Source organism: Amblyomma maculatum, chromosome 1 (genome assembly GCF_055883805.1).
Source record: "Amblyomma maculatum isolate TAMU_Amacu chromosome 1, ASM5588380v1, whole genome shotgun sequence".
Taxonomy (NCBI): domain Eukaryota; kingdom Metazoa; phylum Arthropoda; class Arachnida; order Ixodida; family Ixodidae; genus Amblyomma; species Amblyomma maculatum.
The window spans coordinates 198613745-198632359 of record NC_139344.1 but is presented as its reverse complement, the minus strand read 5'-3'; the positions used below and the strand labels follow the sequence as shown (position 1 = coordinate 198632359).

Below are 18615 nucleotides of genomic sequence, written 5' to 3'. Positions count from 1 at the left end.
AGATAGGTGTACACAAAAGCCATAAAAAAAAAATCAAAAGTTGTTATAAAAAACGAGACGGGAAGGGGGGCGGGGGGGGGAGGTGCGTGCCTGCGTGGTAAATTATTTTCTTTTCATGCAACAAAGCACGTCAGTCGTCACGGTGAGTGACACTCTTGTAGCATTGCTCATTGTTCGAATGGTGTGGTTGTAGTTCGGAGGAGGTTGGTTAAATGGGGCGAACTGCACTTGGACCCGCAAAGAGCCACATGGGTCTTGTGAGCTGCAGTTTGTCCACACCTGGTATTAGAGCGGTGCACGGGCTCGGGCCGGCCTAATAGCCCGTATTCGGCCTGACAAGCAGGCCGGGCTTGGACTGCTCGGAAGCCCTCTCGATCGGGCTCGGGCTGGGCCCGGGCCAAGGTATATTTGTATCGGGCAGGCCAGGCTGGACACCTCGATCACGAATGCGTGCAACTTTTGCGATAGTGCAAATACGGCCATAGTGCGGTAAGTGTCTGGAATGCACAGCATTTTCCCGCACCCTCCTCACGAGAGAGCTTTCGAGATTTTTTTTCCCAGCGCTGACTTGTCTTTCCTCTCCGCCTCCTTGCTGCGAGCGGACCTTTGGCAGCCGTCAGTGACTGAGCAGAGTGGCCGCTTGTGGGCTATTTAGTCCGCATCTCCACTTGGGTAACACAGGCGCTGATCTTTAGGTATCCGTTTTGAGATTCACGCCATGCTGTCACCTATCAAACGCTTCTGTTGTAGCATTTGAGTAATTCCAGCCGCATGTTGTGCACCAAACTTGAGCGCTACTAGATTCATTATCCAGGAGTGTCGTTAATGCCTCAATTCAATGCATTGTTGCGAATTTGCAGGTTCGCAGCGGAGCACCAGAGCAAGATGACCAAGATGGCTTTTCATTCTAATAGTCCGTACCGTGCTTGCGCTCAGAGCACGCGCTGTACATCTTTATTTTCCTCTAACACGGGCTGGTAATGCTGATCTCAGCGCCTCCGCTTTATAGCGTCGGCGGGCGCTATAGGGCCCCCCGCCTAGACGTAACGGCGAAATGTATGCGCCGATGGAGCAGAGATGGGGGTGTCACGGCGGCAAGCAGGTCTGCAAATAAGCCGGGAACATCTGAGGGGAGCTCTTGGGGAGGTGTCTCGAGGTACGCAGGTTTGAGGGGATCTAGAGAGATGACCTCTTCATGACCATCCAGCAGGATTGTCGCTGACTTTGTCGTCCTGTTGAGGACGCGGTACGGGCCGTCGTATGAGGGGGTAAGAGGCGCCTTTACAGCGTCTCGCCTGAGAAACATGCGTCGAGGAATCAAGGTCTGGGTGCACAAAGACTTGATGGGCTGGTGAGCGAGGCGGCACTGGGCGCAGATGCTGAAGACATTCTTGTAGGCGATGAAGGTATTGTAGGGGCTGGGACGAGGGAGCCGAAGGTATGAACAAGTCTCCGGGAAGCCGCAGGGATGTACCGAAGACGAGTTCGGCCGCCGAACAGCCAAGGTCACGACGCAGGACGTCGCGTAGGCCTAGGAGCACCATAGGGAGGTGGTCGACCCAGTGCTCGCCATCCAGGGTCACGACGCAGGACGACACGTAGGCCTAGGAGCATCATATGGAGGTGGTCGACTCAGTGCTCGCCATCCAGGCGTGCAGTGAGGGCAGCCTTGAGCTGGCGATGGAGCCGCTCGACCATGCCGTTGGCACAGGGATGGTATGATGTGATGCAGCAGTGTGTAGTGCCGAGTAGCTGTGTGAGCGAAGTGAAGAGGGCACATTCGAACTGGTGGCCGCGATCTATGGTAACAATGCTGGGGCAGCCGAAGCGGGAAACCCACGCTGAAATGAAAGCTCCGGCAACTGTTTGCGCAGTAATGTTCGGAAGTGGCACGGCTTCGGGCCAACGGGTGAAGCGGTCAACCATCGTCAGAATATACTTGTAGCCCTGAGAGGGGGGGAAGCGGTCCAACCAGGTCAAGATGAATATAGTCAAAGCGCGATCCAGGCGGCAGGAAAGACTGAGGGGGAGTCTTGGTATGGCTTGTCACTTTAGCAGACTGGCAAGCAAGGCACGAGCGGGCCCACTGGCGAACGTCGGTGTTAATGTTCGGCCAGACGTACCGCTGGGTAACAAGGTGCTGCGTGTCTCGAATGCTAGGATGGCAGATGTCGTGGAGGGAATGGAAAATGGCACAACGAAAGGCCTCCGGCTTGAACGGTCGCGGTAGAGCCGATGATATGTCGCACCAGAGCGATCCGGGGTGGGCACGCAGGGCTTGCAGCTCAGGGTCTTCAAGCTGCGCCCGGGCCAGAGATTGCAGTCCACAGCAGGTGAAGACAGGCCGATGGTGGTAATGCGTGAAAGTGTGTCAGCTACCTCGTTGTCGGTGCCTTTGATATGTCGAATATCGGTTGTGAACTCCAATATGTAGGCCAGCTGAGGAAGTTCACGAGCGACATACTTCGAAGAGTTCGTACGGAACACATACACCAGAGGCTTATGGTCCGTGAGAACGTAAAATGGCTGGCCCTCCAAGAAGTGGCGATAGTGCTGGATGGTGGAGTAGATGGCAAGCAGCTCACGGTCAAATACGCCGCAGTGAGTCTCTGCAGGCTGGAGCTTCCGAGAAAAGAAACATAGTGGGTGCCACTCGGAGTCGATCTGCTGCTGGAGAACCGCACCAATGGCCACGCTAGAAGCATCCACCATGATGCGAGTGGGCGCGGAAGTCCTAGGGTGGATGAGAACGACTGAATCGGCGAGGGCTTGTTTTGCAGCTGTGAAAACGGCCTGAGCTTCGGGAGACCAGGAAATCGCAGAGAATGAGGACTTGGTGGTGCGGAGAAGGTCAGTCAGGGGGTGAAGAAGCTCGGCGCAGCGCGGAATAAAGCGCCATGAAAAATTCACTAGGCCCAGGAACTCGCGGAGCTTGCGTAGGGTAGTGGGTGCTGGAAAGTCCTTAACAGCCTGGACGTGAGAAGGCAATGGACGAATTCCCAGCGCCAAGATGTGGTGGCCCAAGAACTCGAGCTCAGAAGAGCTGAAAACACATTTCTGGGCATTGACGACCAAGCCAAACTCTTGGAGGCATTGAAAGAGTTCCTGGAGGTGACGCTCGTGATCCTGTGGAGGACAACTCGCAAGGAGGATGTCGTAGATGTAGGCAAATACCACCGGGAGTCCCCGCGTCACTTCAGCAATGAATCTTTGGAAAGTTTGAGCTGCGTTGCATAGCCCAAATGACATGCGCACATACTCAGTCTGAAGGGTGTAGTTGTGGTCGTCTTCGGAATATCGGCTGGCTCAACAGGGATTTGGTGGTACGCCTTTACAAGGTCCACTTTACTAAAGATCTTGCAGCTTTCCAGATGTCCAGTGAAGTCTTGGATGTGTGGAAGGGGATAGCTGTCGTGGACCGTGTGAGCGTTGAGAGCCGGTAGTCGCCACACGGACACCAGTCACCCGGTTCTTTCTTGGGCACCAAATGGAGTGGTGAGGCCCAAGCGCTGGATTAAGGGCGAATAATACCCAGCTGGAGCATGTGGTCGAATTCCCATTTTGCAATAGCCAGACGCTCACCGAAGAGGCGGCGCGGACGAGCTGCGACAGGTGGACCACGCGTGACAATGTGGTGGGTTATACCGTGCTTATGTGGCTGATGGAGATTACAAGGCCTCATGACATCGGGAAAGTCTGCGAGGACTTGGGCATACGGCCATGACGGAATCAGAGTTCGGATGCCAGTGGAAGCGACAGCCGATATAACGCCAGTGATGGAAAGGCGCGTCTTGCTGTCGATGAGATGATGACGACGCATGCTGACGTCCAGATCAAAATACGTCAGGAAGTCGGATCCGAGGATGGGTTGATGTACATCAGCGACGATGAAGACCCATCGAAATGTGTGCCGCAGGCCAATGTCCAGAGTGAGGGATCGGAGACCATACGTTGTGATGTAGGTTGAGTTTTCCGCACGGAGAATAGGTCTATGTGACTTGGAAGCATGGTCGGCCTTGGAGGACGGCAGTACGCTAACTTCAGCATCAGTGTCAATGAGGAAGCGCAGGCCAGAAATGCAGTCCATGACGACGAAAAGGCAGCCAGGTTGAAGAGCGAGGTCACACGCCGCCGTCAGTGTTCTCGCTCCGCGTTTCCCGACTAGTTGCATGGTGGAGTGCACTGGTGGGCGCGGTGCAGCAGAGACGCGGACGACGAGGACTGGACGAGTGCGGACCGCTCGGCGAAGACGAACGGCGGCGAGGTGTTGGGGAGAAACCGTGCTGGGCATGAGAGGACGTCTGAAAGGCATCGATAGAAGCGGCCAGCTGATCGATCCGGGCCTCCAACAGTGAAATGACGGAGGTCTTCGGTGGAGAAGAGAGGGCAGCGACGGAAGGAGAAGTCGCATCGTGGACTTGATCAGCGAGCTGGGCGAGGCGGTCAAGGGTCAAGTCCCCCGCAGCAGCCAAGATGAGACGGGTGGACTGCAGCAAGCATTGAAGGAAGAGCTGTCTCAACAGTGCGCCATTCAAGTCGGCGTTGCTTTCGCCCAGGAGCTGACCCATGCTAGTGAGTAGCTGAGAGGGGTGGCGGTCTCCAAGCTCTTCGTAGGTGAGCAGCTGCTGGAGGAGCGCACTCTCGGACGCCGTGGTGCTGTCCAGAAGGCCCTGCTTTAGTCGCTGGTATGGGGCATCGCCCAAGGGTCCAGCGATAATGTCCGCCACCTCTTGAGCCACTTCAGGAGGCAGGTTGGAAAGTAAATGACGAAACCGAGATGCCTCCGAGGTGATGTGGTGCAGATGGAAGATGGCTTCCACTTGGGCGAACCAGATCTGTGGGCACTTGGGCCAGAATGTTGGTAGGCGGAGCTAGAGAGCTGCGATGTCCCGTTGGCGCAAGGTAGCATCAGGCGGAAGGTCATCTGAGGGCGGTAGATTGCTGGGGTCTGTCATTTCTTAGGCCGGAGTCACCACTGTTGCGAATTTGCAGGGTCGCAGCGGAGCACCAGAGCAAGATGACCAGCGTGGCAGGCTTCTCATTCTGAACAGCTCGTGCCGTACTTGCGCTCCGAGCACGCGCTGTACATCTTTATTTTCCTCTAACACGGGCTGGTAACGCTGATCTCAGAGCCTCCGCTTTATAGCGTCGGCGGGCGCAATAGCGTTACTTGCTTTTTTTTGCACAATAACATAGTTCTACTATGTGCTGTGCCTCTATATATTCAGCAAATTTGTCATTTCAAACGTGAGAACTCAAAATTTCAAGATCTTGCATAAAGTTATCATTTGGAAATTAAATGGGCTGGACCGTGTTCAGGCCTTTTCAGAGTCGGGCCAGGCCGGACTCGGGTCTGTAGCGTTGGGCCCGTGCACACCTCTGCTTGGTATAGGCCTGTTTCATGGTTAGACTTGGTGGGCAGCAGGCAGCTCCCGTATGGCAACCCTGTAACCCACCAACCGCCGTACTGTTGTGAGATCCAAAACTAAAAAAGCTCAAACAGAGGTCTGGTTGCACTCCCAAAAGACGCTGCACAAAGGAAGGTGGGGAGGTGGCAGCTCATCCCGCTTCTCTACTATACTCCGTTTCATACATCAGGTGCAATGCAGCGAAAGCTACGTAAGTAGTAGTCTGCAAGAAAAAAGGAGGCGTATCACTACGCGCTCGTTTTGTGGCCGAGTGGTTTCTGTGGAAACGGGCTCTATTCCGAGCATACACGTTTGCAATAACTTGCTTCGCGTGCCTGGACATCTTTGCAGTGCAGATCTTATAGAAAAAATCTACTCCAAAGAAGCAGTTGAGGTGGCTGTGTTGCGCAGCGCGGAGGGCACAGCTGGCAGGGTTGTGGGGCAGCTAGAATGCGACACGAAAGAAAACGACAACATACAGATGCACCAAATTCGATCCTTTCTCCCTAAAAAAAGGTGCTTTTTGTGAAGTTGATGGCAAATGTAAGATATATTAAGCCTGCAGACAAAGCAACTATTATTTCCTCTCGTCAAGAGCAGGCACTATTTTCTATTGTGGATGCGGGGAACGCAAACAAGAGCTCTAGCTTTGGCAGTATTGCACTTGATGTATGAAACGGAGTATAGGTGTGTCGAAGGCCACTGACAAAAGTTCCCTCTGCCATACCTTGGGGTGGACCTTGGGCCGGACAACAGAGTTGTCTCGCTGGTGTGGCTGAATATGTGGCCACTATCTCGGATGCCATGGTTGCTTGTACAGGTACACCATGACATGAATAATGTGTAGTAGCTGGCTTGCTTGAAGGGCCATTACTTCAGATGAGCTGTTTTATCAGTGTTGACCCAGCAGCTCCATTGGCAAATTTTTTTGTTGGTGTCTTTGGCACGACTAGCACTTACAGTGTTATCTGTTGGTAATATATTTTAGTTTTTAACCTTTCTAGGTGTTTGTGTACACGATTCTGTATGTTGTAAACTTGCTAGTTTTTCTAAAAGTATGCTCCAGCTGCCTTTCTTTTTTTTTTTTTCCTAGTGAAATCAGCATCCTTTATCTTGCTATTACTGAAGTTTTTTATGCTTACAAGCAAACACAGCAAAAGATATTTCACAAAATAAAGATATTGGTGGCATATCTTCTGCCATTGTGTTGCTGACTGATTTTTCCGCCTGAACCAATTTATTTTTTTCTAGATTTCTTGTGCCATGTGCATTTTCAAAAACATAGAATGAATATGCAATCCCAATAGTGCTTATTTTATAGACCCTCATGCGTTAGCATTACAGTTTTCTACTATTTTAACTGCGATACATTTTGCACATTCTTGTAAAAAAAAAGAAAGAAAAGTTAACCGTTGGCTTTCTTTTTTTCTTGGAAAAAGAGCTGTTTGACTTTGTTGAATTCTGAACCTGCCATTTAAGTCAGAAATTACTTTTCTATCGAAATGGTTAATGGTGCCTCAAAGGCACCAATGTTTGTAGAAATGCATAACTACTTGTCAGGACCTCAGGATTACATTTTCCCAGCACGTGCTGTTTTGTCCTCCAAAGCATTTATTTATTTTTTGCAGAAAACAATGATTTGAAGTATCATTTATAGAAGTAGCCTATGTGCACATTCATAGCAGTGTATGTTTCCACACTTTAGCGTTGCTCCAAGGAAGAAACGAAGGATCCGAGGGTACAAAGAAGATCCTTTCGTGTTTCTTACGGAAGATGACAAGATCTGGGAAGCCGTAAGGTGAGATCTTCGTAGCCTCATATATATAGAAGTGGCTTTATGAAAGATGCCAGACAGAACTAGTGAAATGTTGGTTTAGGATTGTGTAAAGAAACAGTTGAAATCAGCATTCATACTTGGGCTTTTCTGTAAAGACAAGGAAGAAAAAAAATATTGAAACTCTCACTGTGAAACTGATGTGCAGAGTCCGAAAAATTAATGGCCGGGCTCTTAGACTGTTCTGATGCATGGCTAGGCCTTATTGTTTTTGCCTTCACTGCTGATGCTCTTATGTTTCTGTTTCAATGGATGACATCCTCTCTGTGTTCATTGCAAGGTTAATGGAATATGTATTTGTATTTGCTGCAATATTTGGCGGCTGTGCTAGAATGCATGAGGTCCACATCACTGCTAGTGACTATAGTGAACTAGAATACTTTCTAGTGGCTCGACTGGCGGTTGGGGCTTGCTTTAGTAAAGCGAGTTGACACTACTGGCTGGCAGGGGGTGCTGCTGTGTCTTTTCTTTGGAATGTGGTTTTGCAGTGGGAACTAGGTGCCCACTGCAAAACCACAAATGAAGTGGTACAGGGAGATATGGACTGGGCATTTTTCGAAGTAGGGAAGCGCAGAGTAAAATATTATATGAGGAATGCCTGAGAAAATTGGGCAGTAATAGATGGGCAGCTAAAGTATTTAAATACCTATACCTAAAAAGCGTTGACTCACAATGGAGGAAAAGAACTAGGAAACTAACCAGTAAGTATGCTGGTCACAAGGACGAAGAAATAAAGAGCGTTAAGCAACAGGTGAAAAACACAGAAGGCAAAAATTGGATAAATTCAATGGAGAAGAAACAGAGTGTGGAATTATACCGAAAGTGGAAAATGCAGATCAGGAAGGAAGCTTTCTTTGATGACTCAAGAGGCAGTGCCCTACTTTTTGAAGCTAGATCAGGGCGCCTTAGTACACTCAGCTACAAAAAGAAATTTAACAATGAAGATGACGCGTGTGCTGTATGTGTTAACTCCAGTGAAACAATTGACCATACTATACTCGAATGTAATGGTATCTATCCGGAAGTCAATGCAGGTGCAGTCACTCTTCCTGAAGCTCTGGGGTTTAGAGTGGCCGGGTGAATAAACCGGCGGTGGAAGCTAGCAAAAAACGACTAGAAGATTGGTGGCCTAAAAGCAGAGAAGTGACATAATGTTAGTAATGTAGGAACAAAAATTCAATAAATAGAATGATGGTATAGTTAACCAATCTAAAACAATAATTAAGATATTGGGAGAAAAATGAGCATGATAGCTACTGCTACCACCCCGTTTCAAAGGGGACGTTCCTATATTTCATCCATCGATCCTAGCCCCCAGCACACGTGTTGGCAGCACATGGCAATGTGATTTAGCTCGTTTCATGCATGCCCTCTTGTGCAATTAATTTCACTTTATTTAGCATTTGTATCTGGGTGTTCATTGGTCATAGCAATGAGAGGGAACTATGTGGCACCAGTTTTCAATCCCCCGACACCGCCCCCATTGAATTGTGTGTGTTTGAAAACTCCATGTAACAAACCTGCTGCAGCAGCTGACCTTGAGGTAACGAACTCGTAAGATCGACTTTCTTTTAGCTAGTGCTGCATTACTGGAAATGGGGCAGAAGCCCGCATGTTTCATGATGATATAACACAAACTGACGTGAGAGGAATGTCTGTGATCATAACGAGCGACTGCAGTTGATAAATCACGCCGTGTTTCAGCGCCGATGGTGCATCTACATGGAAAACGCAGCAGTTTCCACTGTTTCCGCTTTTGAAATGTGTCACTGCAGTAGTTCATGCTTAAAATGAGCGAAATATAATGGGACAAATAAAAAAGAAACGGGGCAAGCAGTTTGTGGTATTCACACAGGTGATGGAATACCTCCCTAAGAGAAGGGGACAGTGCACTCATCATTATTTCTAGAGGCCGCGCCTCGTTTCAGTCTTGGTCTTATGGCGGAGGCAGAAATTTTGCTTGGCCAGCGCAAAAGTTTCTGTTCCTGCTGTTTGTTTGTTTTATTGTCTTTTAGGCGTTAGTAGAGCACAGTTTTTTATTATTTCTTTTTTTCATGTGGCTGATTTTCAGCCCCGAAATCTGACCTCCGAATTTGGAGGTCAAATTTGGAGGTCATCCCACGGGTGGTGTGTGGCTGTTTTATTTTTTTCTTCTATGTTCCAGTTGATTATCTCCATTATTGCATTATTTCACATTGATCAACTCAAAAGAAGAATCCTCATGCTGTCAGTGTCTATTGACTATCTTTGTATGTTGATTTGAAGGTATGCCCATTGGAACTTCAGCAGGCATCGTAATAGAAAATCTGCATGCAGCATACCTTGTGTATTTTGCCACTGAGACTGCGAGACGTACTGGGACCAGATGCTGATCTGGTGCGGAAACTGCCATGAGAAATAAGCTGAAGTGTATGATTGGCATAATAATGCAGTCAGAATTGGGTTTTTGGCAGAGTTACTTTCATGAACATTTCTAAAATTTTTCTATGCATAACACTGAGTTATACCTATGTCACATGAGCAAGCAAAAACTATTTAACCTAAGCGGTCTTTTAGCAAGGTGAAAGAGTTGTATTCAATAAGAGTTGCATAGCAGACACACGGCGCTGGCGATCTCTTTTTAGCGTTTCCTACCGAGGACGCTATCGAAAGCGCAGCGCTACATCTTGAAACAAAACCACTCAGAATAAACCCAATAAACCGACGCATTGCAACATATAAATCAAATATGTGTGTTATTATACGTTGTTTATAGTAAATTTAGCTACAGTATGTTCACAAACGGTAAATTTTAAAAAAGATGTCGTGCATCCACATCGGCGGTTAACGTCATCATGTGATATCTTCAAACTGCACACAAGAGTGCTGTAGAAAAAGTGCATTAATGCGCCTAGTTAACCTTCTGCGAAGCATAAATATTTTTTTTGTACCGTGTAAATGTGACACAAAAATAAACTGCTGCTTCCTTTCTTTACTAGATGATAATCACTGGTGTCCACTGGTGTGGAGGCTACGTCTTTCCAGCCGTAAAAGAGATCGGCGATCTCCGGTTTTGGAAAAGACCGCTTCTGGAACGGCGATTGAACTTTGTTGTGTGTCTGCGGATGAAACTCCTTTTGGGGAGGTGTCTTTTTATTCAAATGCCTTTACAGTACCCGTGTGACACGGGTATTACTGATGTATGAATGGAAATTTTTGTGTGGTATCTTACAGACATTTGAGTTTTCTTTCTTTGGTTGATAGCATCAGCTTCACAATTCTGCTCAGTAGTGTGTCTAACATGAAAGCATCTTTATTTTTTCATTCGCCTAATTTTAGCTGAAATCATTTTCCTGGTTACTTTTGTATGGAATCAAAACTTTTTCGGTTTACTAGGCTTTTCACTAGAAAGGAATGCTTTTAGCATGTTTACTGATCAGTTACAAATTTTATTGTAGTTTTAATGCTCCGTCTATACTCGGTTTGGTGACAGTATGACAGAAGCTTGTTGGGACTTACTGGAATTTGAGCAACAATCCTTTATTTTTGTAGATTTTCCTACGTGCTTTACAAACCTGAAAGAAAGTCTGATGGGGTTTAATATAGCATATTGATTGTTGCCAAAATTCTCATCACAAGGTGTAAAACCAGCTATAGTTTTTTTATAACTATTTTGTTCGCATGTAAATCCTTTTTTAATTTTGGATATGGTTGTTCTGAGTTTTCACTTTTTTTTTTTTTTTTTTTATCATCCCTACTTTTTTATTGGCAGGGACTTCTATGAGGTAGACCCAAGCTTTCCAAATCAACAACTTTTGGGTCGATGCCTACAAGAAAGCAAGCGCAACATCTACCTTGTCTCGAAGACTGTGAGAAACATTATTGAATTGAATAGTGAGAAAATCAAGGTTTGTACCTTCACAGCTTATGCGCATGCTTTTATTTTACTCTGTACTGCTTGGGGGAAGCATTGCCTTGAACTTGCTTTGTATGCTTGTTTTCCAGATCATCAACACAGGTGTGAGAGTTTTCTGTCGCTGTGAAGGCAAGGAAGAGCTGGCTTGTGACTTCAGGGTTTGCCAGGAGGTAGTAATTCTATGTTCTGGCTTACTCACACCTAATTTTACTTCGCTGAAGTAGCTCGTTTCATGGTGGTGTGTTTTGACTGGCCCCTCAAATTTATGTGCTCACAGAGGTCTTGGTTTTGCTATTGTGTCTTATGGCTGCGGAATTGAAGTGTAACCTAGCTGCCTGCAATAATTGGGCTGCAGCAGTCAAGACCACTAGAAACAGTTCGAACTCTGGAGCAACTGTACTGCCTGTAGTGTTTTAAGCTGTATGCCACATTGCGAAATTCTGCTCATCCTTTTTGCTATATTTCAGTGATATACAGCTGACATCAGTATAATAACTATTGTTAATGTTGTAAATGGAGTAGCAAGTTTTATCGAGATTTTATTCATAGACTGTCATTAGAGACTGTCACATAGAAGAGCACTGTCACTGCCACATTCATTTCATTTTTCTATAATGGCGTCTGTCATAGCCTAAGTCACTTTGGGACGTTATACCCCAAAACTAAACCAAACAATTCTTCCGTAAAGTAATGTAAGCCTTTGGGGGGCTTTGAAGTAAAACTTTGATCACAGAACAGTGTCAGGGGCCAGATCAAGAAAAAACATTTTCTAAGATCATTTTTTGTATGAAGGCTGTTGGTGAGAAAATTTCAGGTTTTTAAAATGGCTCCCTGACATACTTTTCTCTGCTGCACAACTTTGTTACTTTCTGTTCAAAAATTCTCGCAGGGTCTTCCTACAGTGCTGCCTTACTTGAAGAAGAGAAAACTGGCTATGAGCAGGGAAGACCTGTATGTGCTTCTTACAGAGGAATATCCACTTGAGACGCAGTTTTCACCTGAACTTCAAGAGCAGCTGAAGGACCTTGGTGTGTAATATACTGTAAAATCTTGATAGCTACATAAGCAGCTCTTTGTAATGGATATTTGTAGCGTTCCTGTGCATGCTCAATTTTTATGCATCCCAATGCTGCATGATCAGCATGTACAATAGTGATTGCTCACCGGAAAAAGTGGTGTACCAGTAACTAATATGCCAGGCAGTAATTACGCATTTTTAGTACAATCAATCCTGGATATATCATACTAGAAGGGTGTTGAGAAAGAGTTAGATATAGTATCGAAAATTCGATATATAAAAAGCATGTTAAGAGATGAGCTTCATTGTTACACAGAAGCGTCAATACGGTGTACCCAAACTAGTGGCATACTTACTGCAGGTATGTGCTGCATGCCGGTGTACTGCCAGCTCACCGCGACACACGTACGCACACCCACGCGCCGAGCGCTACCTTGTGCCAGGCACCACAAAAAGCGCAACCCCACAACGCCGCCCTGTGGACTCAAGCGCATGCTCAAAATATTATGTAGTCAGATCACAGCATTGAAGCTGATGCTGCTGACACCGAGCACTGCGGGGCACATGTGCCATTGGGGTTGGGGTTCACATTAAAACTGCTGCGGACGATGCTTTAGGAAAAGCCACTGCTCATCTTAAGTGTAATTCTGTTACTGGCACACTGTAAATGTTATAATTATTGAGTTAAAATAGGGTACAGTTGATTTCTCCGTCTCCTTCAGCAGCGAAGTAGGCCATGACTCGACAGCCGTGGCTAACCTTCAGTCAGAAAGGCTGGCTTCACCATACAACTGGTGCAACTCTGGCTTTTCCGCATGACAGCAGTATCGCATTGAAAACAAGCACGCCAGACAGAAGAGTGCTTTCAAGTGTACTCGGCATTTATCTCGTCAAGTAGTTTACACAGTTTTACAGCATTAGCGCTGCCAGGAGGTGCCCAAGGTTACGCAGCTGACCCGGCTCCACACACGATTAACGATCATAGAGGTACCATTGAAAGAACTGCTCTCTGCACCCCAGCAAGGTTCAGCGAGCAGTTCAATATATCATGTTCCGCTTAGTGTCCTATACTTTTGCATGGAATTTTCAAAGGGATATTCTGAGAGTTCGAAAGCAGTTAATTTAATATATTTGGGTTTGATATATCTAGGATCGACTTTATAGGGTAGTGTCCATTTCAATTTCCACACTGCAAGCTATTATAGCACAGACGTATGCCTCAACAATGAAAGTGTTCAGGGAACCACGGTTACTCCTTATCCAAGAAATTCAAAACAATGTGATGGTAGCTAGTCTCAGGAATATAAGCACATCATCACAGGTGCAAAAGGAGCGTTGCTTTCTGTCGAAGAGCACACTGGGGAGAGTATGAAATATAGTGTACCGTGATGAGTACTGTTAAAAAGAAAAAACACTACACATAATGAAGTCATGACATGGTCATTCTACTTATTGCAGTTTTCTGGTATAGTTTACAATACTGGGCCTTATTATTTCTGAAGTATAAGCTTCTTAGGCGCATTGTTTATTCTGAATTAAATGACAAACTGAGACTGTCCGGTTCCTTCCGCCTGCAGTGACCGCCATGTTGAAATGCTTTCCTGACATCGCGAGCTGATGCCAGCCGCTGCCGACACCGCACAAACAGTAAAACATAAATGTGGCCATTCTTACAGCAGTCAGAACTCCTAGTGACTATACTGAGCTTATTCATCAAAAGAGCGTGCAGACTGTCATGCAGCAATCTAGTTATTGCTTCATATCCACCTTCGCTGGGATCGCAATAATCTACGCCGACAATGCCAGCAGCACAGGTGAAGCAGTGAAAATGTGTCAATAATTCCAGGGTTTCACTGCAAGGGATGGGTGGATCAGTTTGTTTTATTTAATTTTCAGTGTCAAATTACAGTTACAAATTCTCATTTCTCAGGTACTGGATTGCTCAGTCAATACGACATCCTTTATATCCAGCATAATATTTTGACACATTTTCGTCCGTGTACAGTTCATTTAAAAGAAATGTCATTATGATTATATTGTTACGTATATGCCACCGAAGAGGACAACGATCGAATATAGAGTGAGAGACGACGAAGCTGAAGAAACCGTTGGGGCTTGCCTGAACACTTGCTCTGTTCTGCTCTGCTCTGCTGTGCTGCTCTGCTGTGCTGTGCTGTGAACACTTGCTCATCACCTGCTGTGGTTACTAGCACAAGACCTTCCTAGAGAAACTAACATATTTCCTATCCTATCCTATCCTAACCAGCTGTGGTTTCCTGTGCTAGCCTTCTGCCCCATATCAATGTAATGGAGTTTCAAACTGGTCAGGACAACCATATATGAGGATTAAAAAAAAGAGTGCAGATGGAAAGATAAAAATATAGAAATAGCAGATACTTTAGCATTAAGGCGTAAAACTTCATATGCGCATGCCATCTCAATCAAGTGAATCCCGTACAATACTTTAATGCATGCAGCCTCCCGTGCAGCAGCTACTGTTGCCACTGTGCCACCATTACTCGGTATTTTGAGGTGCCCAGCCCTGCGCCCGTTTGCCTTTCTTCACTTTTTCCTAACCCAGTGTTCTTTTTTTCAAAGACCCACACCATCCTTTTTTCCACATCGGCGGCCACCTTCTCTTTTGCACTTGCATGCCCATACATATTTCTCCAAGGTCACTCAGATGCTTTCTTTTTCTAGTAGCTTTCAAGCCTGATGCTTTGGGTTGCCTACACTGCCTTGAAAAGCCTGAAGAAAGTAAAGTTCACACCGTAGTCCTACTTTGGTTCTGAACATTGCATTAGTTGCATTCTGAAGCGTTATTGGATGTTTCCCATGTAATTTCGTGGATTATTTGTTCTCGATTCACTCTGCCACAGAAAAGTTTGGGGCCTTAGTCGTAATACCCGAGAGTAATAGAATGATTCTTATAGCCAGAATGGTGCTTCATCTCATATGGCGTGTGTTCCACACGTACATGTTTGCAAATCTGATTGTGCTGAACCCATCTATATTGAAACAATTTTCTGCGGCAGACAGTATGAGTACCTCTTGTAAAATGTGATGTAAGGGAAGAAATGTGCTATGCGCCTGTACCCTGCTGTGATTGCCTGTCATATTCAACACGTTGAACTACAGTCGCTGACATTTTTTTTTTGGCTGGCTATGAACTACGAAAATATCCAGAAAAATCAGATTTAAAAAAAAATCACTTTTTTACTGCTAAGCAGTTGCAGGAAGGGGTTTAGTGCATATTCTGACATTTCACACCACTCAAAATCTTTGTGTGCATTGTCTGCACATGTAGCAAATGGCAGCTGTCTTTGCGAGGTCTTGTGTTTTGTGGCTTTATGTGCTAGTGCCAGCACGTCACCGTCAAGCATGTGTGGTAAGACAGAGTCCACACACAAAAGCAAATGTGCCGCCACAGGAACAGCATGAAGGGCCTGAACTTGAAAGTGGGCATGACAGAGAAATGGCATGATAACTTAAAATAAATACTTCATTTGTGCTCACTTTGTAATTAGGCTTACCAGTGTTTATAGCTAAAAAGAAACCTCAGAACCAGCTACATGTTGTTGTACTATTGCTTGATTTAGTGCACTAGTTAGTGAAAAATTCACCATGTCTTCAATGTATGTCTGTCACTGTTGCATTACTGCAGAAGAAAGGGCTGATCAAAGCTATATAGTATACCCAGATATTAGTAGCGACATCTGTGACACAGGAAAGCAGGTGGTGTTGGACAGTGAAGTATAAAAGTTCTACACATCAAAAACAGCAGTCATTGATGAAATTTACCCTTTCTATTAGCATGTTATGTTTTCCCTTTACCTTTGGGTACGGATGGTGCGGTTAAGTTTACATGTGTGGATGTGTTTCACAGACATTCGTTGTGGTGTGGAATTTTACAAGAAAGGGGACTCTAAGGACCTTAAAAATTACAGACCAATCAGCTTACTCTCTGTTACGTATAAGGTATTTACTAAGTTAATCGCTAATAGAATCAAGACAACCTTAGACTGCAATCAAGCAAAGGATCAAGCAGGGTTTCGGAAACGGTACTCTACTATCGATCATATCCATACCATCAATCAGGTGATAGAAAAATACTCGGAATATAACCAGCCCTTATACATAGCATTCATTGATTACAAAAAAGCATTTGACTCAGTTGAAACCTCGACGGTGATGCAGGCATTGCGAAATCAGGGGGTAGACGAGCCGTACGTTAAAGTGCTGGAAGATAGATATAGTGGCTGCACAGCAACCATAGTTCTGCATAAAGAAAGTAACAAAATTCCCATAAAGAAAGGTGTTAGGCAAAGAGACACAATCTCCCCAGTACTATTCACAGCTTGTTTAGTGGAAGTATTCAGAGATTTGGAATGGGAGCAGTTAGGGATAAGGGTAGATGGAGAATACCTCAGTAATCTGCGATTTGCTGATGACATTGCCTTGCTAAGCAACTCGGGGGATGAACTGCAAATAATGATTGATGACCTAGACAGGAAAAGTAGAAAGGTAGGCTTGAAAATCAATATGCAGAAGACTAAGGTAATGTTCAACAGCCTCGGGAAGGAACAGCAGTTTACATTAGGTAGCGAAATACTGGAAGTAGTAAGCGAATATGTCTACTTAGGACAGGTAGTAACCGCAGATCCGGACCACGAAAAGGAAATAACAAGAAGAATACGATTGGGATGGTGCGCATTTGGCAAGCACTTGCAGATTATGACTAGCAGCTTACCAGTATCGCTCAAGAGGAAAGTATACAACAGTTGCATCTTGCCTGTACTCACCTATGGGGCTGAAACGTGGAGGCTAACCAAGAGAGTTCTACTTAAGTTGAGGACAACCCAGAGGGCTATGGAACGAAAAATGGTAGGGGTAACATTAAGAGATAGAAAGCGTGCAGAGTGGGTCAGAGAAATAACTCAAGTTACCGACATTCTAGTAGAAATTAAGAAGAAGAAATGGACATGGGCAGGACATGTAGTGCGAAGAGAGGATAACCGATGGTCGCTGAGGGTAACAAACTGGATTCCAAGGGAAGGAAAGCGTAGCAAGGGGCGGCAGAAAGTTAGGTGGGCGGATGAGATTAAGAAGTTCGCAGGGGTCAAGTGGATGCAGCTAGCACAGAACCGGGTTAAGTGGAGAAATATGGGAGAGGCTTTCGCCCTGCAGTGGGTATAATCTGGCTGATGATGATGATGATGGAATTTTGCTATCCTGTTACAAAATAGAAAGTATGAAGGTTTGTCTTATTTACTCAACACAGTTCATGGTCACCTTTGATGAAACGTTAATGAAAGTATGCTTTGTGCATTTGCTGCAGAATGAATGCTCTCAAATCTTTTCTGATCACTAAAAGGTTTTCTTTTGTTGCTATTTCACTCACAGAAAAAGGATGTGTGCTGCTTGTCTACACTTCCTTCCCTGGGTATGTGTCGTCTTGGGTTCATATTTAAAAAAAAGAAAATTGTTGCCTTTGAACTGATGTGTTCGTGAAGTAGTGTTCACTCTAGCTTTCTGATGTGAAATTTATCTGCACAGCAGAGTGGTTTCTTGGTTTCAGATGTCTTATTTTAATGGCAGGTGTGTATTAATTATTATGCTAACACTACTAATACATTTTCACATATAGTTAGTATACCTAGTAATACATTTATGTATATATATGTATTCATGCTTCTTACATCTTGAACAAATTTCAACTTTCTCACTTGTGACCTCATTTTGCTGCAACTGCATTCTTTTTTTTTTTCACTTGTGCTGATGCGCAGACTGAAAATTAGTGCTTGGGTCAATTTCGTGCTTAAAAGTAAGGGCATATTTTTGGAGAAAAGTTGTGAAAGTTCAAAGAAAACATGCAGTTCTGCACATTCAGCTGTACAGTGAACACAGTATATTCTGTTGTCTGAATATTATTTTTGAAAGCTTACTGAGGTTAACAGGGTGATCGTAATTTCGCAGAAAGGTGTGATATGGTGATGGCATGGTAGGTTGTTTAATAAGTTTGGTGTGCCTGAGGTCACACATTGAGCGTTATCAACTATTTGAGCGAGAGAAGAAGAATATAATGGCCTCTTGTGTGCTTTTAGCAGCATGCAGCAAATTCAAGAAGCACCGATTGTCAGAAATTCTTAAAACCCCACTTGAGGTCTGAAAGGTCCATTTCGTGCCAAACTTCAGCTGAGATATTCATTTTCAAAGCTACCAGTTTTGTAGCACTCGAGGGCACACATGATCCCTTTCAGTACCAAAGTATGTGGCTGTCACCAGTTTGAGTATTTTAACTGTGTTGTGTGGTGAAGAGTAATCGTAGAGCAGTGCCAGGGTGTGGTGTGGGTGAAATATCTAAGGAAAACTTTCTGCTTGTAAAGTCGAGCATTAATTTAAAGATTATATTAGAATTGTTTGAGCATTTCGTTTAGCATATATATGCTGCGGGATAGAC

At 45.2% G+C, this 18615-nt stretch overlaps 1 protein-coding gene across 2 annotated transcripts in view; it reads left to right on the top strand.

Moving 5' to 3' along the window:
- Nsun2 (tRNA (cytosine(34)-C(5))-methyltransferase Nsun2) overlaps window positions 1–18615 on the top strand; it is an 81893-nt gene that overhangs the window by 56613 nt on the left and 6665 nt on the right. The window contains exons 14-18 of one of the 2 annotated variants that reach the window (XM_084590001.1): window positions 7114–7206; window positions 10994–11129; window positions 11227–11307; window positions 12027–12165; window positions 17559–17598. In XM_084590001.1, coding sequence (XP_084446127.1) covers window positions 7114–7206; window positions 10994–11129; window positions 11227–11307; window positions 12027–12165; window positions 17559–17598 — 489 coding nt within the window. The remainder of the gene's footprint in view (window positions 1–7113; window positions 7207–10993; window positions 11130–11226; window positions 11308–12026; window positions 12166–17558; window positions 17599–18615) is intronic. The other variant, XM_084590000.1, reaches the window with a different exon arrangement.